Below are 14,417 nucleotides of genomic sequence, written 5' to 3' on the forward strand. Positions count from 1 at the left end.
CATTTTGTTGCTCTAGGCTTGCTTCTAGGACCAGCCTCCACTACTACTGAACTGTGAATCAAGTCTCCTTTGTTTAGCTTTCTTCCTGACCATTTTTCATAACAACTTGTAACCAACACTCTAAACAGACAAACATTTATAATCCATTTTTTTGCTAATGTAAATGTACCTTTCTAGGCTACTTCCTGCTGATTGGGGGCCCTGGTAATCTTATGGGGACCTAAAGAAAATTGAGATTTATGGTCAAGTCCTGACTAGAATATTCTGTGAGGCTTGATCATCTCATCCAGCAGCCGCGAAGCTGTTCTAGATGTAGAACTCAGACATCTGTCCCACTTGCTCCTATCGGACATTTCTCAGGGGATCTTCCTTGATCAAACCAGATTTTTCTTAACCAAGAACGAATCTACAGCCTCTCCTTTCCTATGGAAAACAAAACAAAACAAAACTTCTTCTATAAAGTACCATATCTTTAGACTTCAATTTTGAAGTCAAAGCATGTTCAGTATTTATATATGTTGTAGTAATCCAGCAGCATTTGTAATCAAATGTCTTTTAGCAGCTGGTGCTCCCTTCTCAGACATCAAACAATTCAAAGACAACAACAGCAAAAAAAAAAACCATGCAGTATCCGGACTGTCTGTGTATTTTCCATCTTTATATGGCTTTATTTTAAACTCCATTTCTTTTTTATTTACTTTCAATTTTTGCTTTTTTTTTTTCTTTTTCAGACTAGATTTCTCTGTGTATCTTTGGCTTTCCTGGAACTCACTCTGCAGACAAGGTTATCCTACAACTCATCTGCCTGCCTCTGCTTCTGAAGTGTTTGGATTAAAGGTGTGTGCCACCACTCTCAGCTACTCTCTTTCTTACTTTTTTTTTTTTTTTTTTTATGATTTTACCCTTGCAGACACAAGACTAGGGAGATTGGAGCTGGACCTGACCTGAAGGTCTCCTGCCTAAGGGTGAATTTTCTTAACACTAGAAGGTGCTTTGTGAGCTCCAAGGGAGAGAAGCAATAAATAGCCCTGCTTAGCTGTAATGCCCGTGAACCACACCCATGAGCAGTATGACATTAAATCCCTAAAGGTGCCCCAGTGCCTCCCACATCTCGGCATTAGCAGCAGTTGTCTCTGATGACTTAGTTCTTAAGTTACAGAGGAGAGCATACTGGAGCCATCACATTTGCTAACTGCATTCCAGATGCTTTTCTAGACCTACACTGAAGTGTAGCTGTCACTGCCTGTTAAAGACACTGCTCACTGCAGCACAGAGAGCATTACAGAAAACTAAAATGTACAAATCCAGAGAACTATTGTCTTGTGATGCCCTGACCCAGTAGATACACCACACCACAATTCCTGTGCAGAAGGCTCAGGGAATATATCTGGAGAGGGTCCATATTGATCATGAGAGCCAGGGTCCAGGAAGTCTGGCATGAGGTTGTGCCTTCCAGAAAGGGAAGGGAAGCTGCACCCATGACACCCCAACAGTATGACTGCCTGAACAAGCCCTGAACAATGGCAGTGGCACAAGATCCCCTGCAGGGGGCAGTCTGCTGGCTAACAGAGAAGTATAGGCACATAAGGACTGCTAAGAGAGGGAGAATTGGTCTTCCCCAGGGCTGAGCCCACTCACTCTTCATCCAGTAACAAGTGGTCAGTCCCCAAAACACACACAGGTAACAGTGAACAGACTAGACCCTTTATATTTATGCAGTGGGTATGTACAGTGTAGATATGTACAGTTATGTGCTGTGTGTAACAATGTTAATTAGAGGAGAGAAAACCATGTATCTGAGATAGATTATTGGGGTACATGAGAGAAGCTGGAATGAGGAGATAGAGGGGAAATAGCAAATTTTATTACAATAATTTTTGACAGGAAAATTACACTCTTGCCAATCATGACAATATCGGTAAAACTGAAGTTAATTTGGGAAGCTAGAGGTTAATAACACATGATCTCATCAACATGTTAAATGTAATGAATTGAAACTCACATAAAATAGAGGTTTGTTAAACATAAAGCATTGTAAGTCAATGGGTGTTGGAGAGGTAATGTTTTTTGTTTTTGTTTTGTTTTTCCATTTACCGGTGATATCAAAAGCAAATACTTGGACTTCCTTTTGTGGATTATCATCTTAACTATGTAAAGAGGTTTCCGTTTGCTTGTGGAATATTGGTTTCACTATGGAAAGATGTGCTACATCTGTTTACCTTGTCTGCATAAGGCACCTGATTCATCTCATAGCTGAATGACGAACACCTAGGTGGGAGGGATAAGCGGGACTTCCATGCAGAGAGAGTAAGGAAGAGGAGGACTCGTGGAGGCAGAGACAGAGGAGGCAGGAAAGCAGGACATACAGAGTGAAATATAAGCAAAGCCCCAAGGGAAAATGCAGATGACTAGGAAGAGGTGGAATTAAGTTAAAAGAGGTAGTGGGACAAGCATAAGGTAACGGCCAAGCTTCCATGATTAAAAAGAAGTCTCGCCGGGTGATGGTGGTGCACGCCTTTAATCCCAGCACTCGGGAGGCAGAAGCAGGCGGATCTCTGTGAGTTCGAGGCCAGCCTGGACTACAAGAGCTAGTTCCAGGACAGGAACTACATAATACTTCATTATTAATTAATTGCTGAAACATCCTGTAGGGATAAAAGGAAAAATGATGTGTTATTATTTTTATAGATCATTCTGGGACATTACCCAAACAATATAAAAAACATAAATTCTAAAATTAGGAAATTTTGACATGTGAAAATAGCATCAGCAATTCTATGTCTCAGCTATGCACACTGATGCTCAGGTGTCATGTGTACAAACATGCTTAGGAATACCGCAGCCCACTTCAGTACCTGCCAGAGAAAAGATAGGGAGGGAAAATGACAAAAACATCAAGTGATATGTATTCTATTCTAAATATCAAGCAGTGTTGTTAGTCTTATTTTTGCACCTTTTCTCTTATGATCAGATACTTAAATGATATTTACTCTGTGAGTTCTTCCCCTGGCCTGCTCTTCTCATGTCCCGTGTCCCTGTCATCTGCATCATTACTGAACTCTGCAGAAATCCTGAGCCCACAGCACAGCCAGAGCTGCTGCAGCAGACTCTGTATTTTCATTCCACTTCACTGTCATGATTGTGCACATGAACTGTTGAGAAATCCCTTCTCCCTCACCGTGACTTTCTGTGAGGAATGCATATATGTGTAGTGTGTAGTAGCACATGACTATAAATGCATGTTCTGTGGATGCATTCATTCTACATGTCTTTCTGAAATGTATCGTGTCCAACTGGGGCTATGGGCTCGTTTACCTTGTCTTTACTATTGATGTTCAGTGTGAGCTCATGTGACCACTTCAGGCATGTCTGAGGATATTACTACCTGTGTAAGAACATTTCTAGCTCTCTTTCATCCTGGACAAATCTGTAATGCCTGTCTGAGGGTTCCTATTGTGCTAAAGCCCGAGATGAGAGACAGCTTGGAGAAGAAAAGGTTATTTTAGACTCCAACTCCACGTCCATCACTGAGAGAATTCAAGGCAGGAACCTGAGGTGTGAGGTGGAGAACAGGCCACAGAAGAACACTGCTTACTGACTCCCCGAGACTGCTTTCCTGTACCATGTAGAACTGCGTGCCCAGTGCAGGCATCACCATAGTGGGCAGTGCTGTCTCATAGGAGTCACTAGTTCAGAAAATGCCCCTAGACTTGGCTACAGGGCAGTCTTGGTAGGAATATTTTCAATTATTTCTCTCTTTGCAAATTGGCCCTAGCTAGGTTCAGTTCATAGGATAACTATCAAGCTCAATGCAAATTGGTATTTAAATTACTAATGGTTTTAATTAAATTAATGTATCATTCACTGATCTTTATTTCAGGAAATGTTGTCCTTCTCAGATGTGGCCATCGAGTTCTCTCCAGAAGAGAGAGAATGTCTGGAGCCTGCTCAGTGGAATCTGTACAGGGATGTGATGTTGGAGAATTACAGCCACCTTGAGTTCCTGGGTGAGCATCTCCTCTATAGTGACTTCTTATTTCACCATCAACATGTAGCTTCCTCTCTTTGTGTGGTTTCTCATGGGAGCATTTCAACAGTCAGTTTCATATCCTTCGTTTTCAAAAATATTAAGGACATCGCTATGTTAAATATTATTTCAGGGCTGAAGTGATGACTCAGTTGTTAAGAACATTGACTGCTCTTCTAGAAGATCGTTAAGTAAAAGGAAACTGCACTTTCCTTCCTGCCGCTCAGATGTGAATAATCAGATAGAAACTATATTAATTACAGCACTGTTTGCCCTGTGAGCCCAGGCAGGAAATACCACATCACCGGCACTCCTATGACAGTTCACAACTGTTTGTAAACCCAAGGTCTGACAACCTCCTGCTGTGTGATGTTTTAATTGTGTTGTATCCTGACAAATAAAGCTTGATTGGAGTCAGAGGGTAGAACTAGCCACCAGTTGACCATAGAGATATGGAAGACTGTAGAGAGGGGAACAGGACATGGAAAGCTGGGCTGAGATAGGATCTCTGCCCTTTGGATGGTGGGATGGAAGAGGTCGGACGTCACTGGTACTTTTATGATCTTTCAGTTTCTTAGCCGATATCTGACTCCTGATGATTTATTGATGAAGATTAATTAAACAAATCAACCTCATACAGACATACATCCAGAGAAAAAACCAATGCATATGAAAAATTAAAATAAATAATGAAAACAGGAAGATTGCTTACACTGTTTACTTCTTTCTGTGTTTAACCTCTCCGAGATGGGTGTGTCTTTCCCTGACTCTAGAGGGACTTTTAGAAATTCAGTGGCGTGAGAGGTGGAGCTTACTTTTTATGTGAACTGTGTTACAATTCTAAGTTACTGTTTTTTTCCCCTGAAACGAAACTCAGACCCTGGGTGCTGTTGGCTCCTTCACATGTAGCAGTGATCCTGTCTGAAAACACTTAAGGAACTGATTGTCTGCAATCATTTGTCACCTCATCTCTGTCCTTACAAGTCATGTACAGGAAGGGACATGTCAATTCTGAGTAAAAGAACACTTAACAACTTCTTCTCTTTATCTATACACAGGTCTTGCTGTCCCTAAGCCACACCTGGTGACATTTCTGGAGCAAAGACCAGAGCCTTCAGATGGGGAGAGACAAGCAGCAGCCACCGTGCACCCAGGTGTGTAGGAATGAGGGGTTCAGGGGCAGACTTGATATCCTGAGATCCAACAGAAAGTGAGGCTTTCCCATTTACCTTGAATCATAATACCATGGGAATCATTCTATAGGTCTCTCCTTGTATTTGTTGTCAAGGCTGGTGTCTCAGTTTTATGAGGGTTTAAGTCTCTTAAGCTTTGGATTTCCCCAATTACAAGCTATGCTTCTACTTACAGTGACCTCCAAGGTTTTTCCTTTTGTTGATCCTCCTTTGTACTGTAAGACTCAGGGAAATAGAAGTCAGAATTGTAAAGACCAAGAGTCTTTTATTTACAGAGGTTGAGAGCAGACTCAAGCAAGAAAGATCTCTACAGAAAAGTGACCATAATGAGTTAATAAAGGGAAACCCACAATTCTATCACAGAGAGGCAGGCAGGGACAGAAGGCTCAACAGTGTCAGTTCTGTTGGTCAGAACAATTGGGGGTTGGAAGCATTGGATAAAACTCAGATGAACCAGATGCACTTTGGGCAGTGCATTCCCCACTGATCTTAGGGAAGAATCAAAGCATTAGCATATCATATAAAGGGGATGTGTGGGCCTCTAGGTATGCTAATTTAACAGAGGCACTTTGGGTTTTTCAATGCTTTTTCCCCCAATTGCTTCAGCAGGTCATGACAATTAGACATAGGAAGATTATGACAGGACAACTTGCAAGGCCTTACACTTTTGATTCAGGAAGCCCATCAAACCAGTTATGGGTTCAGTGTTTACTCTCTTTCCTGACAGTAGATTTAAGCCTTTTAGTGACTTGTAAGGCTCCATGGATTTTTTTAGGGCTTTTTTTTTTTCTAGTTAATTTATCATGTACAAGGACTGGTATTTGGATATATAAGCAGTAACAACTTGGTAAAGAAATTATAAACTTATATGTGTCTAATCTGATGTTTTCAGGTACATCAATACCAGTAAAATGTTTAATCTCAGATACTATCAGGTTTCCCACTATCTCTAGACCTATAAGAAGCATTATGACTAATATTACCATGACTCCAGTTGGATGAAAATATCTTGTGATCACTTCTTCTCAAGGTCTCCTGTTGATTCTCAAACGTCTTCAGTGTATCTTTTCATTAGTCTAGCTTTTTAATGGGATCAGTACTGATGAGTTTAGGCAGTGTTTTTTATCAGCAGTTGATGGATCAGCTCTGTGCTGGCATCCTGTACCAAATAACCATACAGAGACTTTATATTAATGATAAGTGCTCGACAACAGCTCAGGCTTATTGCAAATTTGGTCTTACATTTATTAACCCCTATGTCTTCTACACTCTTACACATGGCAGTACCTTTTCTTCATATTGTATGTTTTTCTCTTGCTTCTCAGAATCCTGGTCTCTGCTCTGACTCTGTTTTTCTAAAGCCAGGATTTCATCAGCCCCAAAAATCCTGTTTAACCATAGACATACTAGAAGAATCCTGCCTAGCCATGGACCAATAGCTCTTTATTAACAATAAAAGCAACACATCTTCACAGTGTAGAGAAAGATTATTCTACAGCATTTCCCACTTTTTGTCTACTTAAAAAGGATGGTTTTAACTTTAACATATTAAAAGTATATGTAACAAAAATAGCCTCTCTTGTTGGAAACGAAATCATAACCTCTCTCCCTTCTTTTTTCCTTTTAAGGTCAAGACATGTTAAAAAATTATGTCTGTTGTTGTAATCCAGCAGTTTTCACAATCCAGTGAGTCTCAACTGCTCTCATTCCTTCTTTAGCAGTCAGAAAATCTACAGACAACACATGGATTCCAGACACTCTGTGTATCTTACTTTTTGTGTGTCTTAACTTTCATATTACTTTATTCCCTTTTAAAGAATTTTTGCTTTATTTTAAAAGTATGTATATATATACTTTTGTGTGTGTATATATATATATATATATATATATATATATATATTTGTGTGTATATTGTGACCATCTATAGTATTTTTCTCTTCTCCCACAAGACTTTGTACGTAACACTGTAACCCATTTAAAGATTTTTTTTTTTTTTAATTATCTGGATCTGTCTTTCCTGAACATCTGTAACCTTTTCTGTCCACATGAGCAAAACCCCAAACTCTGCCACCCATGGCATGGGTGGAGCTCAAGCTGGTGGCTCAAATCCGTAGGCAGCTGTCAGGAGATGCTTGTTTGTACTGCAGCCGACGTGAGAGACAGAAGACTAGCAAGATGCATTTGGCTCTCCTTTTGTGTAGTGTGAAGTTTTTTTGAGCTTCCTCATGCCTTAGTAGTCAAGGGTGTGTCGGGTTGGAATGCCATTTGTAGGCAGAAGTTTCTGTCCCAACAGCCCTACCAAAATAACTGAAATGCAGATACTTATTAGTTGTAAATGCTCAGCCGATAGCTTGGGCTTATTTTTAGCTGGCTCTTACTTTTTAAATGAGCCCACATTTTTATTTACCCTCTATCACATTGCAGTTCCTTCTTTCAATACAATATGTTCACCTTTTTTCTCTGCATCTTCTGGCAACTTCTTTCACTCTGCCATTCTCCTTCCTTGCAATCTTTCTTCCCAAAATTCTGCCTAGCCATTGACCCATCAGTGTTTTAATGATGAGAGTAATAAATATTCATATTGTACAAAAAGATGATCCATAGCAGAGGAGCTGGTCCAGATGTCTCTGGCAGGTGACTCAGAATGGCTGCTCTAGGTGAGCTTTCACAGTCCACCTCACCTCCTCCTCGGGCTGTGTTGCTTTTGTTACCTGATGTGGTGGGTCCTCACTTGGCACATGTGATTTAGTTTGAATGAGTGCCCAGAGTTTATCCTGTTGTGCTGAATTTCCCTCTGGCAGAGCCTCGGTCACATCTACCACTTTGCTGAGGACTGCTTACAAAATCTGCCCTTGACATCTCACCTTTGGGATTACCTTTGTTGAGAGAAGGATATTCAAAGCCAGGGTACAGGGCATTTGAACCACCATGAAATTTCCTTAACAAGTTGGGTGGTAGGCATAGGTATAAGGGTCCCCTCAGTATGCTAAACTATCATATTGGGAGACATGGAATACAGAGAAACTGCAGAGGGCTGGATAATGGAAGGGAGAAATGTTTTTCTTCCTTTAATATAGTGTTTAAGGCCAGCTTGGTCTAGATAGTGAGTTATAGGAGAGCAAGATCTTCATAGAAAAACCTTATCTTCTAAAACAAAAACAAACAAAAAGGGAAAGAAGTAATTTTGTCATCTCTTTATTGACAAATATATTGTCTCAACCAAATTTACTTTATGCCCAGGTGAATCTGAAGGTTTTTTGTTTTGTTTTACCATGACTCAATATGTTTCAGGTGTATATTTTCTGGTCTTTCAAATAAAATGTAAAATACTGTCCTGAATTTGAACTATAAATTTCGTCTTTATGTAGAGTATGTGTGCAGCATATCTTTTGTACTCCCAAAGTACAACTATATGTGCAGGATAAAATGTTTGTATTAGACTCTGTCTCAAATTCACAAAGTCAAAATTAACTTTCTCTTTCCCGGACTCAGCTGCTTTCTAATTTCATGGGTGTCCTGCAATATAAAATCTCTATGCATTTGATAGAGTTATTTCTGTTAGTAAAATGCCCTTGCAACTTACTTAACTTTGAATTATATGCCATTATGTCTATGTTCTATTTGGATGTTTTATTATTCTACTTAAAGTATAGATCATTTCTACCTACTGTATCTTATCATTTATTCTTCGTGCCTCTAGTTTTGAAATGACTCTCTTTTTTCGCTGCTTCAAGGTGTATTAATAAATGTTTTCTTCTAAAGATAAGCATTGTAAGTATGAAGAATATTTTCTAACCTTTGTTCATATCTCAACGTTTGCTCCACAGGGTCAATGCCTGAAGATTATAGTATTTGCTCCAAGGCCATTGATTATAACTCACAATATATTCAATGCCAGAGAATTCGTACAAGGGAGAAACCCTACAAGTGTGAAGAATGTGGTAAGGCCCTTAGTTCTCATAAAGCACTTTCCACACACCAGAGACTTCACACTGGACAAAAACCCTACACGTGTAAAGAATGTCACAAGGCCTTCAATACTCGCTCATCACTTTTTATACACCAGAAAAATCATACTGATGAAAAAACCTACAAGTGTGGAGACTGTGGCAGATCATTTTACTATCCTTCAGTGCTGAAGCAACATCAAAGGATTCATTCTAGAGAGAAAACCTACAAATGCGAAGAATGCAGCAGGTATTTTTGCTCATCTTCATACCTTAGACGACATCAAAGAAAACATACTGGAGAGAAACCATTCAAGTGTGAGCAGTGCGGCAAGTGTTTCTGCTTCACATCATTCCTTCGGCAACATCAAGCAATTCACTGTGAAGACAGACACTACAATTGTATGGACTGTGGTAAAAGCTTTAACTCTCTTATATACCTTAGACGACATCAAACAATCCATTCAGCACACAGTCCTTATACCTGTGTACACTGCGGCAAATGGTTTTTCTATTCTAGGGATGTTCAGGATCATCAAACAGTTCACACTGGAGAGAAACCCTACAAGTGTGACGAATGTCACAAAGCCTTTCATTATCACTCATCCCTTAAGACACACAAGAAAGTTCATATGGAAGAGAAACCCTACAAGTGTGAGGAGTGTGACAAAGCCTTTTATTATCACTCATCCCTTTGGAGACACAAGAAAGTTCATAATGGAATGAAACCCCACAAATGTACAGAGTGTGACAGATGTTTTAACTCATCTGTATCCCTTAGAGAACACCAAACAATCCATTCTGAAGAAACTTGTTATACCTGTGCACACTGCAGCAAGAGGTTTTCAAATTCAAGATATCTTCAGGATCACCAAAGAGTTCATACTGGAGAGAAACCCTACAAGTGTGAAGAATGTCACAAATCCTTTCATTATCAGTCTTCCCTTAGGAGACACAGGAAACTTCACACTGGAGAGAAACCCTACACGTGTTGAGAATGTCACAAAACCTTTCATCTTAACTCATCTCTTAGTAGACACAAAAGACTTCGTACTGGAGAGAATCCCTGCAAGTGTGAAGACCGTGACAGATGCTTTTCTTCATCTTCATCCTTTCTACAGCATAAAATAAATCATTTTGTATAGAAACCCTAAAATTGTGGGGAATTTAGCAAAGACTTTATTAATCTTAATATCCTTATTCAATGCATGTCATAGTTAATACAGGGGATAAATCCATCAAACGTCTTAAAAAGTTTACTTCTTCAAACCTGAAACCACATCAGATGATTCATTCAGACAGCAAACTTCATGAGTGTGTGAAATGTGATAAAATCTTTGCCAACAAATCAGGGATTATCCACCTGAAATAAGTTCATCATTTTGGGATGTAAACATCAACGTGTAACTTAACAAGAGCACAAATACTAAGAATGTCATCAGAGAACAGCAGAGAGTTCTCTTTGCTGTAACTCCCAACAGTTTGTTCAAGCAGTGTGTTTGAAACTTGCCTTTGTTAATAAGTCTCTATCTTCTGTAACTATAAATGCTCCATGAAACCTTGCCCATGTCATAGCTTTGTTCATTGGTTGCCCAGAATATGAGATCTGGGCTGTGGCATCATTACTGTTGTTTTTCCCAGTGGACTCATCCAAGCTGTTGTAATTCCTCCTTGGTGTAAGAAGCTCTGCCTCTCTGAGCTACCAGATTTTCACCCAGCATTTGAATCTATATTGATAATCCTTATTGGTAAAATAAAAGGACAGAGACAGAGTTAAAACTGTATAAATACTCTTGCCATCTAAGACATCCACAGCCAGGCAGCAGCTGTGGCTGCAGAGGTGCAGCCATCGGCTGAGGTAGTGATAGTTTCAGGTGCAGCTGCTGTGCCTCAGATAAAAACAGCAGTGCCCATAGAGCAACAATGGCATTAAAGCTCTGGGGTAACCAATCATTTTTGACTGCATTTGAAGTTCCTTCTACAAACTGTAACTCATGTGATGTTGATTTGGTGATAAACTTGTGGTGATAAATCCTAGGAAGGATTTAATGCAGTTATTCTAATGAGTGGACAGTAACTAAATGAACCCAAGTTCTCAACTTTATACCCACAGTCAGGCACCTCTCAGCCTTCACCAGAATGTATTAATTGTGTGGTAGATGGAGAAGACTACACAGATGCAAAATGATCAAAGTGTGAAGAATATTCCTCTGTGGAGGCCCTAATCCAAAGGTGACACCTGCATCACACATTGTCAGTGATTTCCCTTGCACACATCTGAAGCCAAAAGTCATGGAGAAGAGTTGGAAAGAATGTCAGAGCCCGGTACAGTAGATGTGTACCCTGAAGCAGTAGAAATGTTGAGACATTTCTAAAACAGTGAAACATTGATAGAAATCTTCATACCAATTAATGCATGAACACCCTGTGATTATGACTATGTGGATAACACTTATATAAGCTGAACCACAGCATACAACAAGCATGGCTATATAATGGTATAGGAGGTCCTTCTGTATTTGTGTTGCTTTCCTTGGTTAAATAAAGAAGCTGCCTTGGCCTTTTGATAGGACAGTACTTAGATAGGCGGGAAGACAGAACTGAATGCTGGGAGGAGGAAGGCAGACAGGGAGAGCTGCCATGAAATCTCCAGTCAGAGACTCTGAATCTTTCTCAGTAAGCCACAACCTCGTGGTAATACACAGATTAATGGTAATGGATTAGATCAGGATGTGAGAGTTGGCCAAGGAGAGGCTAGATATAATAGGCCAGGCAGTAATTAAATGAATACAATTTCTTTGTGGTTATTTCAGGGTAAGTTAAGCCACCTGGCAGGATGCAGTCCGTCTTCCTTACTACAGCATAAGGTCCTCCCTGTCTGACCTCAGTTGAGATGTTGGCAATTGCTGACTCCGAAGGAAGACAATCAACCTGGTTACCTTCCAGGTTCCACTCAACTCTCATACACCCATAAACACTGAGGAAGCACTAAGTGCATTGAAGAACTAACAAGGAAAAGGCCCACCGTGCTGTGACAGCAGCGTGTTCTCAAGATTAAGAAGTAATAGGCAAAAGAATATGGAACTTTAAGTAAAGGAAATTGAGCACAATAGATGAAACCTCTGCAGAGGGAATTCTAACCACGGATAATGGGTGAGCTGTCCCACACACCAGTTTAAGCCAGGAACTGTATCCTACCACTCTGGAGAGGAGAAGGGAATGTAAGCATGAACTCAGCACACCTGATGCCCAATCTACATCTGGGTTTGTGAAAAAGAACACACACACATACAACAAAGTAAAACAAACAAAAATAGCAGGGTAATATTGTTAAAATTCTAGTTAAACTCTCATAAAAACTGAATTCATTACATAGATTAACAGTTGAAAGTTTCAAGGGACTTAAGGACAGGTGGCAAACCCTGAGACGGATTATGGAGTTCTTTGGAAGTAAATGTCAGAGGGTTGAACTTTAATCTTGTTCAGTGATTGTCCTTGTGTCCCTGAAAAACCTCCTGCACTGAAGAGATTCCAGTGTTCCCAGGGAAACTGTTTTACAAGCTGTGGAGTCGAATGCATGTATGAACCAATCTGAGTCAGTACAGAGAAACATGCATTATTTATATGCAGGACTGCATATTAAGACAAAGCCTAAGTCATACTCTAACTTCTTTACGAAGAATGTCTTATTTACATTGTTAGTTTTAAAAGTATTTTGTAATTCTTGTTCTTATTTCTGTTTTTTTCTTTTGTCTGCTTTTAGTTTTTTCTTTTTTTTTTTTACAGAGAATGTCTCTAAATTTCCAGACCAGGTACGGATCATGTCGCATTGTCATGAGCCTCTGCATTTGGAATCACATTTAGGCTCACTAGGACTGGACTCAAAATTATCTTTAAAAGATACTTTTTGTTACCAAGTTAGTGTATTGTGTATTCTTACTTCCTTGTCTGGATGGCTAGCCCACAAATAATGACAGAGAGACTTATTATTAATTATCAAAGCCCAGCTTTAGCCTAGGCTTCCCCCCAACTTGCTCTCATAACTTATTAATCTATATTCTGTGTCTTGGCTTCTTCTTTTTTTTTTTTTTAACCTTTCCACCATTTTGTATCCCTGGCTTGGTCTGCACCTTGCTGACTTCTCTGGGCAGCTAGATTCATCTCTTCCTCTCCCTTCCCAGAAATACCGCCTGTCTTCTCCTGCCGAGTTACCGAGTTATGTGCTATTCAGCTCTTTATTAAACCAGCCAGAAAGTGCCCTGAATAAGACAGATCTTCACAGTGTACAAAAAGGTTACCCTACACAGCATTGCCTGATCGTTTTCAAGTACAACTGATTCAACGTGATTTTTAACACTGCAGTAATATTTCTAGTATTTCTGTCAAAGTCTCGACTCCCATTCACATACGTTGGGCTGTGGATCTGAAAGTGCACTATCAAACTGCTTCCCCGTGGCTGTTTGAAACCAAATCAGTAGCCACCTTGTTAAGAAACCACATTGTATACATTAAATCTTCATACCTTGTTTCTGTTTTCAGTGCCTAATGTACCTAACAAAACAGGTTTTAGCCGGGCGGTGGTGGCGCACGCCTTTCATCCCAGCACTCGGGAGGCAGAGGCAGGCGGATCTCTGTGAGTTCGAGACTAGCCTGGTCTACAAGAGCTAGTTCCAGGACAGGCTCCAAAACCACAGAGAAACCCTGTCTCGAAAAAAAAAAAAAAAAAACAAACAAACAAAAAAACCAAAAACAGATTTCAGCTATGCCCCCATGAGGTATGCCCACTGTTTGCCTCATAAAAATAACTTGTTGATATGATTGCGCTTTTGCTTTAGGAAAACATTTTTCCTGATATCTTGATGATGACCCCCGCTCCACACAATGTATTGTTGAACTTGTTTTTTCTTTTATTTCCTCATTTCTAACTGCCAATAATCTGGACAGCATGTTTTTATGTTTTTTGTTTTAATAACTCCAATCCTTCCCCAAAAAGGCACCTAAAAAGGCAATGAGGGCTGCTCTCTGAAATACCGACGCTGGGAGAAAACGTCTACTGGCCTCTTCCTGGTGCTCCTGAAAACTAAGCTTGCTTTAATTAGACATTCGAGCAATTCATGATTCTCAGGCCTAACTGCGGGTAGCCAAACACAAGCCCAGGAAGAGTAAATATCATCCCTCAAGGATTGCAGGGATTCTTTCGCGCAGACTTCTGGGAAATGTAGTCCACCCCACTGTGACATCACCCAAAGA

The 14,417-nt window shown here is 40.0% G+C and overlaps 1 protein-coding gene across 1 annotated transcript; it reads left to right on the forward strand.

Moving 5' to 3' along the window:
* Positions 1–786: 786 nt before the first annotated feature.
* LOC121433596 (zinc finger protein 58-like) lies at positions 787–11,939 on the forward strand. The gene is given in 4 exon segments (XM_041632082.1): positions 787–837; positions 3,881–4,007; positions 5,086–5,181; positions 9,048–11,939. Coding segments are annotated over 3 exon segments (1,485 nt in total). The 5' UTR covers positions 787–837; positions 3,881–3,883; the 3' UTR covers positions 10,313–11,939.
* The last annotated feature ends 2,478 nt before the right edge of the window (positions 11,940–14,417 follow it).

This window comes from Microtus oregoni, unplaced genomic scaffold, assembly GCF_018167655.1.
Source record: "Microtus oregoni isolate MIOR12 unplaced genomic scaffold, Mior012 000040F_ref0000088, whole genome shotgun sequence".
Taxonomy (NCBI): domain Eukaryota; kingdom Metazoa; phylum Chordata; class Mammalia; order Rodentia; family Cricetidae; genus Microtus; species Microtus oregoni.